At 29.6% G+C, this 20850-nt stretch overlaps 1 protein-coding gene across 5 annotated transcripts in view; it reads right to left on the reverse strand.

The window, feature by feature from the left end:
- Positions 1-20850, reverse strand: part of osa (trithorax group protein osa) — a 532978-nt gene that overhangs the window by 22442 nt on the left and 489686 nt on the right. For 4 of the 5 annotated variants that reach the window (XM_075370466.1, XM_075370470.1, XM_075370468.1 and 1 more), the window contains 3 exons: positions 17836-18051; positions 4201-4417; positions 3030-3155 (listed from right to left, as the gene is read on the reverse strand). In XM_075370466.1, coding sequence (XP_075226581.1) covers positions 3030-3155; positions 4201-4417; positions 17836-18051 — 559 coding nt within the window. The remainder of the gene's footprint in view (positions 1-3029; positions 3156-4200; positions 4418-17835; positions 18052-20850) is intronic. The other variant, XM_075370467.1, reaches the window with a different exon arrangement.

Genomic DNA, 20850 nt, shown 5'->3' on the forward strand with positions numbered 1-20850 from the left:
GGTTCTTCCTAGTAGTACTGCACATTGATCTAAACCTGTTGCTCATCAATTCAACATCACTGCTATTGTCATAGGAATGTGACAGCCTATGTAGTCAAAGAAACACAAATGCTCAATTATTTTATTGACCACAATCTTTGATCTTTCAGGCGGCTTCCTCCCTTAAAACTAAACACCTTGGTTTTATAAGATGAGACCTGGCAATTCTACTGTTCTACAACTTTACAAAATTTAAAAATATTATTCTGTCCTCGTTTTCAACTAAGATAACATAGCATCAACAAATAATAAACAATAATCCCTTTTGAAACTAGTTTCTTCCATGAATAGATTACTTCATTAAGATTAAACAAAACTGGTGATATTGGAAACACTTGTTGGACACCTAAATTTTTATTTATCTTATTTCTTTCCCATTGACTATCTGAATACATGTCCTGTAATATATACTGCACATAACTTTTATCATGTAAAAAGGAAACCCAATATGACTCAAAATTTCCTGCAGCATTTCTCTATTAACTCGATCAAAAATTTGGAAATGTAGAAAATAATGAGTCTTGGAAATGGAAAACAAATGGACCAAAGAAATTTTTAAAGGTGGCATCTTGGAATGTGAGAGGACTTACGTGCTAAGGAGGAACAGCTGATGATTGAGTTGAGTACTCGGAAGATAAACAGTGTTGTGATTACAGAGACCAAAAAGAAATTTATAAATTTTTAGTAATACTTTGAGCAAAATGCCACGAGCTCCTATTAATAACACATATTGGCATTAATGATCTTTGGAGTACAAACTGTTCTTCTTTAGGTGGCAATTTTGTTTTTTTGAGCAGATACTGTTACTTCAAAGTTTATGACCAATATTTTGGATCGAATCAAAATATCCATGACTGAACTGCACACAAATCACTCAATTAGTAGTCTTAACTGAAGCACACTGTACACCAATCCTAAAAAGATCTAGGATCTCATATCACTTTCTGTGATAATTAAGTAAAACACTTTGAGGAAATGGCACAAACTTGAACAGTTGTAGCCATTGTGATGTTGAGCAGTTATAATGCAACACCACCTAGTCAATGTTGTTAATTATGTATGCATAATTTGAAATAAGGACAATTAAAAAACCAAAGAGATTAATAAAAGACATTATTATGAGATGTGTAGAAAAAATACATAAAGATTTTCTCTTTCTATACCAACCATGAAACTAAAAATTCTGTTAATTCGAACTTAAGAAATTCTAAAAAAATAGTTATGAAAGCTCAGGGAAAAATAAAGAGATCAAGAAAGAAGCCTCAGCATGCAAAGTGTTACACTTTTTTACATAACCTGCCCTCTCACAAAAAAATAATGTAACATAAAAAATATTTTATGTAATAAAAGCTTAATCAGTTTAAAAATTATAACTTAAGTCATAATTATGCCATTAGTAAGAGAAACCACATTCTTTAAATTAAGTAACACACGAAACTAATGGTTATATTAATAATAAAGAAAAAAAAAAACAACTGAACTACTGAAGACAAAAATAAACTAACTTTTTAACAACAAAAATATAGCCCATAAACAATTAACATAAAATATTTGGAAAAGACAACTCCAGGACTAAATATAATAGCTAAACTATTAAATAAAACATAAAGAAAAAGAAATAACATAATACAAATAATATGATAAAAACAAAATTACAAAAAAAAAAAATTAATATAAATGGCAAACAATAAAAACCAAACAAACAAATAATAGTAATAATACAAGAAAAACATGCTGTATCGTGCAACGGAGAACGGAGATCGTGCAACGGACCTGATACAGTGACTGGGGCAGGGGTTGGGGGCTGGGGAGGAGCAGGGGCATGCCGAGGAGGTCCCCCGGTATATGAGCCCCCTGGAACACGGGGACCTCCACTCCCTCCACCGCTGGAAGATGTCCCAGACACATCATCAAACGGATTCGCAACATTAACGTCCACAGCACCTTGGTTTGGCACCCCCATAACACCTATACCGGACATTTAACCTACTCGTTACTCATGTTACCTTTTTTTATCTCTCAATAGAGTACTTTTACATCAATGAAAAAAGAAAAGGAGACAACAGAATAATCACTATAATAGATATTACAATTTTTTTTAGATTTAGTTTACAATAAAAATTTTTAATTCAGTTTTCATTCTCAATATTAATTGTACAAATTTACTACATACAAATCAGCAATTATATTTTAAAAAGTAATCATCGATCTTAAGTCATTTAATATTTAAAAAATGATTTTCTACAAATAAAGAATATTAAACATTCTAATATGAATGTTACCTCGATAATGACACAAACTAATTAAAAAAAACCTGTAATTCACTATCTTCTATAAAAAATGAACTTGAAAGCTTTAAGTTGTCTTCAAAAAATTTAAAAAACCTTGTTACATTATTAAAAATGCAAATCAACCTTATCTACAATTAATTTTGAACTTCTCAAGATCTTTCAATCTTTAAACCATCGTCAGGAGACTAAAATATCATTATAAAATAAAGTTAAAATATTAAGCGGTCATGACTGCTTAATATTTTAATTTTCTAACTTTAATGATATAATAATGATAATTTAGTTTCCTGACGATGGCCTAAGAAATGAAAGATCTAGAGAAATTCAAAATTAATTGCTGGTATGGTAAATTTGTACTTTTTAATAATATTTAATAATTTATAAATATATCAGCGGTAACCATGTTTGAGAAATTAATCTTGTTACATCCCAGAATACCTAATTATATTTAGTTAAATTATAAAAATTCCTACATAACCTATGTGAAAAAATATAATATTAACAAAAAGGAATCAGGATTTACTCAAACATAAAATACTGATGCCATACTTAAATCAATAATAAAAAAAAATTATAGAGAAAAAATATTATTTACCAGAAAAAATACCAGCACATAATACAAATATATTTTTAAATAATTTTAAAGATACATCAATGATAAAGCGATTTAAATGTACTGATATCACCACACTCGCGTACCTTGGTTAGTCTGCGATGGAGGCCTTTGGTTATTATAATCTGGTGGATAACCATAACCATATCCGTCCATTGACCCACTGCCGCCAGAACCAGGAGCTGGAAATGAGTCTTGAGAATTCGATGAGCCTAAATAAAAGAAAAAGTTATAAAAAAATAAAACAAATAAATAAGTAGTAAACTAAAACTTAGTATCGAGTATTGTTTTATAAATAAAAAATAATCTAAACCTTTTTTTCTGAGTATTGCTATATGACAGTGAAGTATAGCAAATGATATGATAAATAAAATCAACAGAAAAATCAGAAAAAAGCTTTTTGAAATGTTTCAGAATATTATTATAAAAATCAGATTTACAGAACATATACTAGGGCTTTCATTTAATGATTTAGTAATTTGTGTAAAGTATAAAAACCGTACAGAAAGAAAAATGTTTGTATAAGTGAACCAGATTTTCCGCTGAGAATTTAGATTACAGTAAATAATTTCAAACTAAAAGATACAACATAAAATAGAAAGAAAATAACATCAATCCAGTAAAAATAAAGAAAAGATTGTTAATATGCTTCAGATCTGACAGTACCCATCAACTAAAGTGAACTGTTAAAACTGTCTAAAGGATTGAAAAATAGTATCATATTTCAGTGAATTCCTGCACTCTACCCAACACAGACAAAAAAACTAATAAGCTACTGAAAACATTTTGCCACATGGTTATGAAAATACCAGGAATGATAAATAATAAAAAATAACTCTAATACTGTTTATTTTAAACAAAGCTAGAACACTCACCATAAAGTTTAATTTATTGAAAATGTATAGTAAATGTCCTCTCAAATTATTTAGATTATGAGATTACTTACAATTAAACAGATGGATATTATTTATACTATAACAGAGAAGAAGTAACTTTTTCACTGATAGTAAGCCCAATAATAAATTCAATAACTAACACTACACAGAATTAAAATCCATGTAACTTCAAAACTCACTAAACTTTCTTAAAGATTACTGTATTTAATCTTGCATGTACTTGTATAACTAGGAATAACTATAAATTTTTCAATACTAAATAAATTGGATAATAATAAAATCACATCACACAGACCACTTTCAAAATTTGGTGATTATTACTATTACAGAAAAAAAAAACAAACAGTAAAAAATTTCATACCCGGAGAAGGTACAGGATTTGCTTTAGATCCTTTCTTCTTTGTAGATGCTTCAACTTGATTGATAATAGGCTGCGGATCAATGCCTCCTCTATCAAAATGACATTCATAGGGCAGGAGATTTTTGGTGTAATGTTTACGCAGTGTATATGCTGCACTAGATGATGCACCGATGCCTAAAAGGCCAGCGATATCCTTCCAAATTTTGTTCTTTGTAACCTAAATAAGAAAGATTAGTCAGTAAATATAAATTACGAACAGAGTAGTAGAGTAAATGCAGACTTATGCATACAACACTCCATGAAAACCACTGTCCAGAAAGATAAAACTGTGACTACAAAGGTAATAAGAAGAAATGAAACCACACTCTAAAAAAATAATAAATAAAAAATGTCTACAATTATAACAATTTACTTGCAAAAGAAAGAAATTTGCATACGTAACAAAAACAGCAGGCTGATGATAATAAAAAAATGAAATTGAGAACAAATTCAGTAAATGTGTTTCATCATATAAAAAATAACATACCCTTAAAATACTATACAAGCACTACAAAAACAATCATAACAATCGACTTTCATTTCAAATACACTATGCAGAACTTGCATTGCATTAAAAGCTAATAAAAATTAATCTTGTTCTCAATTTTCTCAACAGTTTCATAAGAAAAAGTATACAAACATTAATCAACATTTTCTTTAGCTGGGCTAACACCAAGGTTTATGACTAAAGTAGTTTTACCCATGATCAGTGTCATCCTGAATTTTTTGCCTTATTTAAACAATCAAGTGAAAAAATTACTTAAAAAAACAAACTAAAATAATATTCTCTTTATGAAACTTAAGTTTTCCTTCTCAAAAAATTTATTTAGAAAAATAAACAGGCTAACCGATTTAGCCTGTTTAATTATTCAGCTTGTCTAAATCTTCTAACAAATATTTAGAAGTAACTTATAATTATTGCACTTATCCAATAATAATCATCCATCCCCAAAGTTTCACAACAGAAAAATGTACCTATCATTCATATGGAAACTACATTCAATAATTCCAATCATCAAGTGATTTATGGAAACCAAAAAAGTGATTTATTACACAAAAATTTACCTCCACTTTTACTTTTGTTATAATTTCATTCTAATTTTTTTATGTTCCACATATAATATAATCTAGGATAATCCTTAAGCCTTCAGAAATCTAGTTGAATTTCATTTAGTTACAGTCCCCATAGACTACTAACATCTTGTTCATGAAATTACTATCTATGCATAACTGTTAACTGTTACACCCTACGTTCAACATAGCAAAGTTGTGATTTTAATTAGAACCCAGCAGATGAAATCAAACAATTCTCTAGATTTAAACAGTACAGCTTGGGGATTTGATCTGTTGATCTTTTGTATGGAAAAACTAACCCTTTGCAGCCGCAAAATTAAATGGTTTTCATGATTAAGTATAATTAAGAAAGGTTTTTAAATGAAGTCTTCTGAAAGAAATGAGTTATTTTATATAACATAGCAGTTATTACAGTCATTGTTATTTTACAGCAAACTTCGGTAATATGAAAGGGATTACTGGCACACATTAATTTACTGAGCTTAAAAGTTTCTTTTACAAATAAAAATGCATACAGAATTGCATATTTCTGTTAACTATAATTAATTAGCCTAGCTGTGAAAGGGCACTAAATGTTATAAAACAGACTGTTTGTAAGCTTTAAGTGGTACTTGTATGCAATGAATATATTGGTGAGCAAAGCTTATAAAAAACAAAATATGCAATCACTGCCAAAAAAAAAAAAAAAATGAGCAGTGTAGCTTTATAATAACTGATAAAAGGTGTTTCTTCTATAAATTCCTAAGAAATGAAATGAACTACGAAACCATATAATCAAAGTTATATTACAAAACTAAGAAGTCAGTTTGTTATGCTAGATTCCATATAGATAAGATCTTGCTTTACAAAGAGATAAGTCATAATGTACTGCAACTGAAAAACTTTAAATGAATCTCAAAGCAAAAATAAATTTTACATATGAAATGAAATACTTTTAAAACTTGCATAAGAATACAGATAAGAAAAGGTGAAATATTGAAGAAAAAGAAAAAATAACTTTTAACAAAGCTAATACTTTAAATTTTCTTCCTTATACTTCAGTCCGGCTTATGATTAATAAAAGATTTTCTGATCATAGAAAAGAACTAGCTGTTTTTTCTAACACAGCAAAGAAAATATGAAAATCAACTAACCACTAAATCAATGAGATGGCCAATATAAAATGCAAAATCTTCATAAATAAAATGCAAGAAAATAAATGATGGGGTGGAATTAAAATTTAGTTATTGTCAAGAAGCCTTACTTTTATAAAAGCATTCAGCCTTTGTCCACTATCTTATCAGTAAAGGATTGAAAATGTTGATTTCCATTAACTACCTCCTGTGAAGAACAAATATTTGTCATGATAACACTCTTATTTTTTTTTTTTAAATAAGTAAATTTTTTTAATTTTTACATAATTCTTAGTGAAAAATAATTACCTAAAAATGAAAAGTCCAGATATGATATTACCGGAAAATTACACTCTAACTTGATGCTTACAATCTTCTGGTAGATTTTTCAGTTACTATACAACTACTGATTATTTTATTCAAAATGTATTAAAAAAATTTGGATACTTTTTGTATGTATTTCACAAAAATTATATACCAAAATTTCTGATGAAAAGAGAAGCAAATGAAATAATAAATAAAATTTAACAATCACAAAGAGCTATCGGAAATTTTATATGTCTATATTAATTGTAAATTAATCACAAAATGCAACATTTTAATCCCTTCCAGTCTGTTGTCAATCAAAATTATATGATTTTGTTTTGTGGTCAGTAAACACATAACAACTCTTGCAATAGTTTTGCTAATGTTTTAAGTTATCTTAACTCTTAAGTTATCCTCTGGGATAATTTATAAACAGATTTCCACGTAGAACAACTGAAAATTATGCAAATATACAATCTGTGGCACTATAGTCTTTATAGCAACTCCGTTTACATACAAATATATTGCTCTCTAAAATTAAATGACAATTTTTTAACCACGAAGGAAAGTTATAAAAATAAACAAGACATTAACTCTTTTAGCAGTACCTAAAATTATTTAATACAGACTTGTTAAGCAAAAATATGATACATTATCCTTTTATGCCAACTAATAATGAGTATTAACAATCTCTTGGGGGAAAAAAAATTGTGAATTTTTTTTTGTCTGGTAATTTATTTTTTTTACTTCAGTGAACATTACTGACATCCACTATCATATAAAAGCCAATTACAGTAATGAAACTGTTGTCGAAGCACTTTGAGTACGTGAACAATAAAATTTCATGCATCAGAAGCTACTAAACAAACACTGAGGTTGAAACTCATAATGGTTGACCAGTTTCTGTGACTGACAGAAGCACCAAACGGTGATGGATGATTGGATTCAAAATAACAGTCATGTCATAAAAAAATGTATTGCCATCCAGATAGGATATTGAAAGATAAAGTAAATATGTTTATGGTGGATGCCACGAAAACTCACAGAAAAAAAAACAAAGAAAGAAAGAAATATTGCAAAACATTATTATGATGAGAGAGAGAAAATCCTTTTCAATATTGTAATGGGAAATGAGATTTGGATGTAGTATTATGACACAGAAGAAAAATGACAAAGCATGGAGAATACCGGCATTATGATTCACCAAAATAAAAAAAAAACAAAACGCAAACCTCTGTAAAACAATTCTCACAACACTGTTCTGGAAATACAGCTTCCAGGTACCTTTTTTGTTTAACCTCCAGGTCCGCAGTTAAGCATTACAACAAAGGATGAGATGAATATTTGCAGCATGTGTGAAAAATGCCATGCCTGACCAGGATTTGAACCCAGGACCTCCAGGTGAAAGGCCGATATGCTACCACTCGTGCCACGGAGACTGGCAGGTATGTGACTACCTGGAAGGTGGGTCGACTCCAAATTCTGTGTGATATGTAGAGATGTTAAACCTTAGAAAAGGTGTGTCTCATATTCAACAATACACAGGGCCAATGATTCTGCAACATGATAATGCTTGGCCACACACATAGTATGCAACTGCCAAAGCTCTTGTGAAATTGAAATCTTAACCTATTCCAACAACCATACTCATCTGATTTGGTACCCTGCAATTTACTCTTCTTTTTCAAATTAAAGATGAATATTAAGGTACATCATGGATGATAAACTGAAGGATGAAGTGAGGTTGTGAATCAAGGAAAACCCTCCATTCTTTAATGACATAATGAAAAGTGATTCACCATTGGGAGAAATGTGTAACTGAAATTAGTGACTACCCAGAAAAATAAATAAGTTTTTGTAGCAAATAAAATGCATCTTTACACCATTTTTGTTTCATTGACTATCTCTTTTCTTTTGCAAGTTAAGCATCTATGCGTTACAATATGTAAAGAAGAATATGTAACTCTGCTAGAACTGAAGGCATTTTTATTTACACATCATTATATGGAAAAACCTAAAATGATTTTTAACTTTTATTTTTCTGAACTGCACCTTTACCAAAAAGATTCCTCTCGTTCTTCCATTTGTTTCTCTAATTACAGGCTTTATAAATTTTCTGCAGTTTGTATGTTGGTAGTTATGTTATAGCTAAATGAAGCTCTATAGAGAAAACAAAAACCTTGTTGAGTAATAAGTATAGAAAACCAAAACTAAGATTGGTTAACTATGGAGTAATATATTAATTAGTGCAGGTTAAAGAAGAATAAACTAACACCTTGAAAGTGAGACTTTTCAAAGTTAATTTCTTTGAAAAGTAATTAACCAAACCTTTCAAATGATTAAAAATATTATCTCCTTAATTATTTTTACTCCAATACAAACTAATGGTGTGAGCCCAGTTTTTTATCAGAAAAATCAAAATCAATTAAAAAGGGTGAACAAATTATAAAGTATGATAAAATTACGACTACAATTAAGTTAATCCACATTCAAAAATTAGTTCAATACTTAATTACAGAAAATAACATATATACATACATGTTTAGTGAACATAAAGCAGACATTACAAAAAAGTATGTTAAGTATGAATCATTTTAATAAATTCAACAAATTTGAGAACTGCAAATAAATTACAAAGTTAAAATTACTAGACCATAAAAAAAGAAAGATCATTTATGAACAAAAAATCACCAAAACACAGAAACAATTTACTACAAACACAGAAAAGCTTAGTTAAACTAAAACTACAATTACTTTAAAAAGAGTTAAACATTAGTAAATAAAATAACAATAAATAAATAAAACGAAAAACGAAGTTGTAAAGGATAAACTGGATATAAATATAACACACGGAGTGGAACTTAAATACAGGATTAATGAAAATAACAATAACGTCCCCTTCTATGAAAAATCTATTTTCTCAAACAATTAAACACTGCACAGAACAAACAAGAAAATGAAACACTAATGAAAATATAAACACTTGTTTAAAAATGATAAAATCTTCAACAATATGACAAATCTTTACCATATTTCTTGTTGATTGTATGACGTATTATTTTGCAAAGATTTCATTCATGTAAAAGTAAAAATATTAATATTAGTTTATTGAATAATAACTATAATAAAATACAGTATTAATTAAACATGTGATCCATTTTTAAATCGCACAACCAATATCTATCATTAAAAAAGGAAAATCAATGTTTTAAATACTGCACATTAATTTCTGCATAATATTTATTTTTATAACAGCTCATCACATAGTTGACTAAGTAGAATTACAAAACGTACATACTTATAAATAGATAAAAATAAATATTTACAATGACTTACTTATATTCATAAATCTTAAATCTAGTCTACAAAATTTACATTAATTAGATTGAATTACTCAATTATCATCTAAATCTAAATTAACGTGATCAACAGTGACCCTGAAAATGTTTCTTTTACACATAACCACTTCTTAAGACCTTCAGACTAAAATTAGTTTAAAAAAAGGATTTAAGAACTACATTCACCAACAGATTTTCAGACACAATTTTATCCAAAAAGTGGATATCCATGGGCCGTTTTTGACACAGGTATTGACTTCTGAAAAGTCATGCATCCACGATACTTCATGTAGGTTATGTGATACTGCCATATTATTTTGGTTTGTCCACAGCTGCACATTATGACACTACAGACAATAATACAAAAATATTATACATATGGTATAATTCTGGAATTAAGGATTGAATTTTGGCGAGCATCATCTGCAGGTATGTATATTAATAAATGTTGTAGCAGAATTCTTTGGATCAACATCTACACAGATTATCTGACTAGAAAGGAATGCTGGAAATAATTATTAATATCAGAAAGTAATCAATTTATTGCTTTCATTCTACTGTTGCAGGAACAAATTGGAAATCCTGTCGATGCTATTACTAGATCCGTTCTTGTTCATTGTGCTTTATAGCACAGACTAAGAGATGTATATGGTTATAGACAAAGGGACTAACGGTTTATCTATAACTGGTCATGTGTTGCTTAACATTGCAAGGAAAAAAATAAATTACAAGGAAGAAAGAAAATACTACTGAGGCCAATATACTAGCTACAGTTAAGTATGGCTAGAGCTGTCCCATGCAGTGGTATTATCCCCCCTCTGGATTACAGATAAGTTTATGGATGCATATTATTTGCTGTGCATTTTAAGGTCCAAGAATTACTGGATTATAAATTTTCATACCTACAGTTGAAATCACCTGGATATTTCTGTAGCTTTAAATACCTTCACAAGAATTACAAATGCATCATTCATGAGAGTGCTCATATCTATTTAAATACATAAAAACAATAGATACAATATCACAATAGTATTTACATCATGTAGCAGAGAACATGTTGATATACAAGTACATTGAAATCAACATAAAAAAATCTGACATTTATATATACAGGTTGATTCAGGAGGATAGGGCAATACTTTGACAACTCATTCTAGAGGCTAAAAATAAGAAAAAAGTTCATATAAACATAGGTCCGAAAACGCTTTTTTCGATTTCCCAGCTCAAAAACCATAAGAAACAATTGAATCTGCCCCTTAATTGACCTTCACAGAATTTCAGAAAGCCTTAATTTACCCGGAGGAACTGAAACTCGGGCGAAATCTTTCACCCTGTATAACTCGCTAACAAGCGTTTTCGGACCTGTTTTTATATGAACGTTTTTCTTATTTTTAGCCTCTAGAATGAGCTGCCAAAGTATTGCCCTATCCTCCTGAATCACCCTGTATATAAAAAAAAATTGGAGTAATGTAAATCATTCAATATCTAACGTAAAACAACAGCAGTTGTTCATTCAAATATACAGAGATTAATTATGTGATGTAGTGAGTATAAATATGTCTGAAAGTAAGTTATTTCAAATAATAATCGTAGTCAAAAAAATAGTCCATTGAATAAATAAATTACAATATCATAACAAAAACTACAGTAATACTTTCTTAATATTAACAAATCTAAAACTACAGATAGAAATTTACACAATGATTATAAATTTAATTTTTTAAAATATATTTGCCTGCAATTAAATTTTTAATTGTATTAGGTAATGACTAAGCAACCAGAATCATTCAAATTCAACCAAACGCCATGCTTAAGCTATTATTTAATATAATTTTGAGTTTTATAATATGGCCTGTCATGCAAATTTAGCCTTGTATAATAATATTTATCCACACCAAAAAACAGATGTAGAAGTAATAAAAAAATACATTCATGAAATTAATAAAAACAGCATCCTAACACCAAAATTCACGGTTAGTTTGTTTTTATTATGCAAATAGCAAAAAACAGGCCTTTAATAAATAAAATAATTATTATAACTTATACTTACTTTATTTACTTATTTATTACATATTTTTTTTTTTTTACATGTTGCTTATATAATTTGATAAATACTACTACAGTACTAACATACTACAGTGTTCAAAAAGTGATGCAACCTTATGGAAAAATGACTAAGTTGCAATAGTTGTTGAAAGTAGCTTCCATCATGCGATTCACATAATTGAACATGATGTTCCATGCTCTTAAACAGATGTTTTTGTTGAGGAATTGCAGGGTACATCATTCAATTTCGCTCTGCAATTCAGGAATGGTGCAAGGATGAATTTTGTAACCCCATAAGAAAATATCAGGAAGGTATAAGTCGCAGACTGAGGGGGCCACAATCCCTTTGAAATCACTTGTCCATGAAAACACTGATCTAAGAAAGTCATAATGTTTTTGGCTGTATGAGCCATAGCATTGTCCTGCTGAAACCACGTGTACTCTAGCTGGTCTGCAAGTATAGTGTTTACAAATTGTTGCACCATCTGCACGCAGCGCTCCTTGTTCACTGTTCTGTGAAAGAATGTCATAAAGATTTGCCTATGTGATATTGCGAACCAAACATCCACTTTTTGTCCATGCAGAGGAGACTTGTGCAACTGATGTAGATTTCTGAACACCAAATGCATGAACTTTGTCCATTCATGTATCAAAGTGGAACCATGTCTTGTCAGACCGAAACCAGTCATCGAGTTCTTCCCCACCTGGTATTACAGTTGATATGAACCACCGACAGAAAGTTACAAATTTTCCAGTGACTGCAGGCAACAACTTGTGGACAACACGAATTCTGTATGGATGCATCTTCAAACACTTGCACAATGCTGTGTAGGCACTACCAATAGAAAGACCAGGCTGGATAGATAGGTGCTGCACAGACTTCTTGGACTAATAGAATATGCAGCTTGCATGTTAATAAATTTTTCTGATTTTAGCACTTTCGGTCAGCCACTTTTGGCTGCATCTGGCACATTTCCTGTCTCTTGGAACTTGCGGTACACCCCCTTGATGGAGGACTTGTTGGTACATCCTCACTATACTTTTCTGTGAAGGCATTAGAATCTGGGCATAACTGGCACATTAATGTATTGGGAGAGAATGAATACTCTCTGCTGCATTTTGTAACCCGTTTTTTCTCAATTAAACTGACAACAAAAGAAGGAATATTCTTCCATAAGGTTGCATCACTTTTTGAACACTGTGTAATTCAAAAATATGCATTTACTTAATTCCTTAATTAATACCGACAACATATCTTTAACAATAAACATTTATGATGAAAGAAGATGTACAAGGCATCCATATGAATCCATTGATTATCTTAACTTTAATTTAATCGGCATAACTCTGCTTCACTACTAGATCTAAATATCTAATAATAATCCAAAAATCCACATGGAAATAGACATCTACTGTTTTTTTCCTCACTATTGCATAAAACTGCAGTCTACATGCTAAGCACCGTTTTCACAGAAATCTTGATATTTTTTTCTTAGTCATTTGTACTGTATGTTCTATTTTTTCAATAGATTAGTATATTGAGATCGTACAAAACAACTGACACATAAGGATATGCTTTATTTCAAAAACAAATGTAGCTGACTTTGAAGTTTGTCTCCAACTGCAGAATGAAAAGCATAATTCAGCCTTACTTTAACTGTGAACATCTTCAGACCACAACTTAATAACTAGAAACTAGGAAAGCAAAAACCATAACGATAGATTAAATAACAATCCAATAAGTGCTTCTAATTATTATAACAGTATTCTTGTCCTCTTTCATTTCTATATTATATTAAAAGTCCTGGTTCTATCTGTTATTGTTGCAGAAAAAAGTCTTAGAAACTCGAAGAAATGTCCATCAAATTTATATTTCAATTCTCAGAAGAAACTACAAGTTACAGACAAAAAGATTCACTAATTCAATGCTTGAGTACAATTAATACATTAATCCAAGAAATTTAATACACATGATTTTTTATGGAACTAATGGATCAATTTATATTACAGAATCCAAGTTCCTATTATTCATCCTTTTAAGTGTACACCAGGATTTCCCATAATAATGATTTTAACACTATTTTATATATGTGAACATAGTAAGAGTATGATTGTAATTCTTTTAACACGTAATGTAATAACAATGTAAAGAATTTTACCACAATTTTTTTTTTTTTTAATTTATCAATGTATCTCTAATAACATGTACGAGGTGTGATAAAAAAGTATGGTGAATGAATTTTTATAGCGGCAACTGCCGACGCTACATCCATATGCTGTAATTTGTCCAATAGCATGATCAATTGAGACAGGCAGGGACAAATTGTAACACATTCAAGCTTACCAGTCAGCTGCCAGAGCTGCTAGAGTGAGGTTGTGTTTATCGTGTCTGTCGCGCAACATGGATTTTGAACAACGCATTAACATTAAGTTTTGTTTTAAGTTGCAAAAGAGTGCCAAAGAAGCTCACGAAATGTTAGAATCAGTGTACGGCAATAATGTGGTAACTTTGAAAACTGTGTACAAGTGGTATGACCGATTTAAAAACGGAAATGAGTCTGTTGAAGACGAGCAGCGTGCGGGATGTCCAGTAACCTCAAAAACAGTTGAAAATGTGCAAAAAGTGGAAACAATGGTTCGTTCAAACAGGCAAATGACTATTTGAGAGCTATCGGAAGACCTTAACATCTTGTACGGATCCGTTCAAAGCATTTTAACTAATGAATTGCAAATGAGACGAGTGAGTGCAAAATTTGTTCCCAGACTTTTGAGTGATGAACAGTAGGAAAATCGTGTGTCAATTTGCACAGAGTTGAAGTCATCTTCATGCAGATCTGGACTTCATGGCCAAAATTGAAACTGGAGATGAAATTTGGGTCTATGGCTATGACCCTGAGACCAAAACACAGAGTTCCCAATGGAAAACCAGTTCATCTCCTCGCCCTAAAAAGGCACGTCAGTCAAAATCCAACATCAAGGTCATGCTCGTTGTTTTTTCGATAGTGAGGGCATAGTGCGATCAGAGTTCGTTCCAAGGGGAACAACTGTAAAATCTGAATTTTATAAGGGTGTACTGCAACGTTTGCGAAACGACATATGCAGAAAGCGACCAGAAAAATTGACCAATGGCTTCCTTCTTCACCACGACAACACGCCGTGTCACACCTAGCTTCTCATTCGCGAGTTTTTGGCCAAAAAAAAATGTTCCTGTCTGTCCACATCCGCCATACTCACCGGATTTAGCACCATGCGACTTTTGGCTCTTCCCAAAAATTAAAACTGTGCTTAAAGGAAAACGTTTTGACACCATTGCTGACATTGAGAGGGCTACGACCGAGCAGCTAAAAAGCCCTTCCGAAAGACGCCTTCCAGAAATGCCTCCAGTCATGGAGTCAACATTGGGATAAGTGCATTGCTAGCCAAGGGCAGTACTTTGAAGGAGATTAAATCGAATTCTATGTAACCTTATTAGTTTTTTTAATAAAAAATTATATACCGTATTTTTTTATCACACCTTGTGCATTACTTAATTACAGTAACACGTATCTTCTTTTAGGAAGTTTCTGGAACAGCTTTTAACAAAGTTAAATGATAATTAATCAATACAAATAATTTCTTTTTAAAAAACCCAATTTAAACAGCCACAGAACTAAACCCATTTACACAAAAACAACAAAATACAACAAATCTTTTTTAAAAAATGTAATATTATGACAATATATACTTAAATAGATATTTTTAAAAAACAAAGCGTTTGAAATATTTACTAAGATTTGATTCTTATTGGTATAACCCCAACTAAAGATAAGAGGCAAATCTAATTTAAAATCTATTAAAAATAATTTTGTTAAAGGCTATTCAATCATTTCTATAAACATTAACAAGTACAACAAACAAGTCTTACTTGTATGTATTAAATGCAACTTACTTCTTGTCATACTAAATACTAATTTCACAACAAACTGTTCATAACTTAAATTAAAATTTAATGCAAAGCAACTTAATTAAGTTACATTATAGATAACAAAACTCTGATTTATTAATTTCAGAATCACATCTTAAATAAAAGAAATATATAAAAATAAAATAATATAATAAATATGTGCAGTATACATGTGTAGTTCCCCATTTTAATTTATTTTCTTGATTAAAGGATATGAAGGATAAGCAGGACAAGGCAAAATGGCAAAACAAAGCTTGGCTAGGCAAAATTGGCCAAAAATAGCGTAACGTGCAAATATAAAGGAATTAAAGTATAAAAGGTTAGTTTTAATGTTAGCTTTGTATTTATTATACATTATGCTAATTCAGGCTGGGCAGCGGCACAGCATAATAACCAGTAAATTTACTGGTGAAAATTACAAGAAAGGAGATAGGAAAGAACCTACACAGAAAAGTACAACATCAAGACACACACACACAAACAGATACCAAAATAATATTAAAAAGAAAATTGAAAGTGTTAATCAGAACATTTGTTCCATGACTAGAAAAAGGCAAATAAATTAAAATATGGCATGAAAAATCAACTAATAAATTAGAGATATGATTTGACAAATAAATCTTAATCACTATAATATGTTTTTTTTAATTTATTAAAAATTAAAACAAATATTGTCACATGAAAATTGAAAGAATTTTATATAAATATGAATTCAAATTGTATGAAAAAATAAATGAGTTCATGATGCATGAAAAAAATTACTACTATAACACACTACTGCAAAAATAAAAATCATTTAACAATGATGCACACAACAACAATGTTGAACTATTCAGAAACAATTCATACTTAAATCTCCTTTTGAATATCTTCTGCTGTCAACAGATTGAAATTCTATTCATCATTTTTACACGTAAAGAAAAAATTACGGCATACAAAATCTGAATTTAAAAAAATAATTAATATATGCGCTGCATGTGTTTTTAAGGTAGTGTTTGATGGAAGAATACAAACCGTATCTCTGAACAAATATGATAAATAAAAACTCTACACAAACATGGAGCTATAGAAGAAATATTAAAATAAAAGGAGACCAAGATCTACAGGGACAAAATTTATTAACTGCATTCTAAAGTTGCAAGAAAATAATTACAGAGAAACTGGAAGTCAGCAGAAAATATTGAGACTAAATTTTTTTTGGAAACTTTACGAAAAAATAGATAAATAATGCACCATGGTATATATACTAGCTAAATATCTTAGTAATTACAATAAAAAAACCCACTTAAAAAAAAAGTTAAGGAATCAATAGGCAGAAACAACAAGAGCAACTTAAACACATTATGACATTCAAGAAATTATTATGCATTATGTAATATAAAGTTTATATCACAGTGATGGGATTATTCTTTTATAAAAAATTTAACATCAATTTGAATAACAGAAATCAGAATATTTTACAAACTGCTAATTCAAATTTATATTTTAGACAATTGCTTAAGATAACTAATAGTCAATCCTCACTCAAAAGATTGTTTTAATTAAAATTAAAAATTAATTTTCAAGCGAAATTTTATTTAATTCTAATAAATTCCATAAATCAAATTAATAACATCATGTCATGGAACAAACGGTTGCACGACTTGTTTTTAAATTAATCAAAAACATCATGCAAAAAATAGATAAAAGTATGAAAACAATACAGAACAAGAAAACTGATAGAGAAAAGAGAAAAACAAACTTATAACTAGGAAAAAATGAGGTAAAAAATAACTACCATGGAACTACACTGCACCTTGCATACCTCCATGAATCCCCCCCTCTCCTTGACATAGAGGTACAGTCGAAAGAGATCGAGAGGATTCTTGGAGATGGTCGGGCAAGCTGAAATTGGTGTTCCTCTGTCCTCCATGAATTGCAACAGCTTATCTAGCCACAGTCTTCGTTCGACAGTCTCATCCATTTCGTACAACTTACCCAAGCTGTCATGTTTCTGGAAAAAAGTTAGAAAATAATTTATCAATACAAAAATTAACCTTAAAACATTAATCAATAATGCCAAATGAGGGATAATAGTTAACGACTTTAGAAAGGTTAATAAATTTATTTTCAAGTCAATTCAATAATAAATTTACAACTTGAAGTATAACTATAAAAGTGAAAACGGTAAACTACCCCGTTAATCTTTGATGACAGATAAAACCTTTACTCAAAGAGGTATTAAAAACCCGTTAATACAAAGTAGTCTAATTATACTGAAAATAGAATTTAAAAAAATCTCTTTTCTTGGTTTTTCATTTTTAAATACCCAAATATTTTAAGTAGAGAAACTGTTGTTCAGGCTGTTAAAAGTTTTTAATGAATGAAGTTTTGTTCAAAACATTCCAGAAAGTTTAAAAAAATATACATCCAAAAATGAAGTATCAACATATTTGATATATCGAGCTTGTAATTAAAAGTTGCTGTGGGCTGCATCATACGGCTGAGGTTTTATAGGCATCTGTTTACATACAATTAGTGTTTGCAACATTTAAGAGATGACTTTTATGAACAATAAATCAACAAACAGTGCTTAAATTTTTAAAAAACATTTATGGATATTCACAAAATGAAGAAATAAATTCATGAGCACAAACTATAAGCATGGTCATGAAAAGTTTAAAATTGATTTAAGGAAAGTTATTTAAGTCAATAGATAACCTGTTGGCCGCAATGTCATGTAATAATAATTATATTGCATAAGTTTGTAAAACTGTTTGTCCACCATCATTTTAAAGCTTGAAAACAAGCAGAACAGTGTAACATTCTGAAAGGATAAACTCAAGACATTCTTAAAAAAAAAATAATAAATGCACCAAGTAGCTGCTAAGTTTGGCTCAAATCTGAAATAGGTCTTTTCTTTTTCCTGTTTAGCCTCAGGTAATTACTGTTCAGATATTACTTCAGAGGATGCGTGCAAATGAAGTTACAGTCTCAGTTTGACCACTCCTGAGATGTGTGGTTAATTGAAACCCAACCACCAAAGAACACCAGTATCCACAGTCTAGTATTCAAATCCTTATAAAAATAACTGACTTTAGTAAGACTTGAATGCTGGAACTCTCGACTTCCAAATCAGCTAATTTGGGAAGAGAAATAAGTGTAATACAATCCTATTGCCATCTGTCAATAACTTTTGATCATCTAAAAAAAAAAAGATGAAAACTTAAAAGAAAAACTGTAATAGGTAATTAATGTAGGTTTATGGGTAAATGTGGATGCAAAAGTGCATGCAATCTTCACAACTGGTTATAAAAAAACGTTTTCTATCAGTGTCATTCATCATGAATTTTTACTTACAGGCAGGAATCACTGATATTATCTTGAAATTTTTAAAAGGTTCAAAGCTTTTTTCAGAAGAAAAGATCTTTGTCATCAACTCCTGAATCCTTCACAATCATTACACAATGCGCCACTTCACACACTGCTCTCTGTGACTTTTGGCTTGCTTCCTTCCTCAAACTATATACTGGTCTGAATTACTCTTGAAAGGAAGAAAGTAAGAAATGACCACAGTTTATTAAGTAAATTTCTAGATGAACTGTAAAAGATTCTAAAAGGGGCTAACTAGAGCTATTTTCAAAAGAGGCAGTGGCACTCCGGTAAATGTGGCTCATTAGATCAGAGGTATTTCTACAAAACTATTAAAAACTGTGAAGAATAAAATCAGAATCAACTGAGAAAATGTGGAATTATTGTATATTATTAAAATTATTGTTGTTATATAAATTATGATGCTAGTTATTTTGTAAAGCAGAGAAAATAAAACTTAATTTCTTTACATCAAACCAATTCAAAATGAAAATCTTGAAATCTATTATATAAACTACTGCTAAAAGCTACCCAATGTAAACATATAATAATGAAAACATCAAGATGGGAAAAAATTATTAGATCAAAACAATTACATGGATGTATAAAATAAGTATAAGTATTAATTTTTTTAGAACTTGCAAGATATTGAAATTTATAATACCTTCCTTAATTTTAGACTAAATTATAACCAGAATCAAAAGAAAAACATAAATTCATATTAAGGTAACCAAATACTAATTTTAATTGTTAATAAAATATACTTTTTAAATTCCTTATCCAGCAAATTCATACTAGCAAAATAATTTTAAATTTCACCTTTAAATATACATGTAATATAAATACTGCTTAAAAGTGAGGTTAATAAGTGATTTTCAATACACACTTACTGAAACATACTAATATATTTATAAAAAAACCATACAAACCATGAAATTTGACAAAACAATCATTAATTGTTCAATAATAAACCTCAATATAATTTTGGATAAGAAGACTGCACCAGAAAAAATAATTTATTTTCAATGAAAAAAGATTAGTAGATTAGTTTGAGATACTTATCTAAAGATTAGTCTGTACATGTTATTGTTTAAAATAAATTTGTAAAAATTGTGAGTGAAACATGCAATAATTATTATCATGCAAAGATCAAAGATGAGGTTTAATTTTAATAGTGATCATAAATGAGATTTGTTGTCGTAATAGTGTTAAGTAGATCTACAGGCAGTGAATTTTTTATAATTAAAAACTGTATATTAAAAATTTAGATAAAATGAAAAAAAAGCCAAATATTTGCAAAATGCAAAAAAAAAGCTATGTTCAATGCTAAGCAAAACCAAAATGTTAAGAATATATAGTTGTATCTAATATGTAAATTAAAAAATTATAAACCACATGGATTTTAACAAAACATAGCTTTTTCCTAATTAGTAATTTACTG

The sequence above is a fragment of the Lycorma delicatula genome, chromosome 7, assembly GCF_047948215.1.
Source record: "Lycorma delicatula isolate Av1 chromosome 7, ASM4794821v1, whole genome shotgun sequence".
Taxonomy (NCBI): Eukaryota; Metazoa; Arthropoda; class Insecta; order Hemiptera; family Fulgoridae; genus Lycorma; species Lycorma delicatula.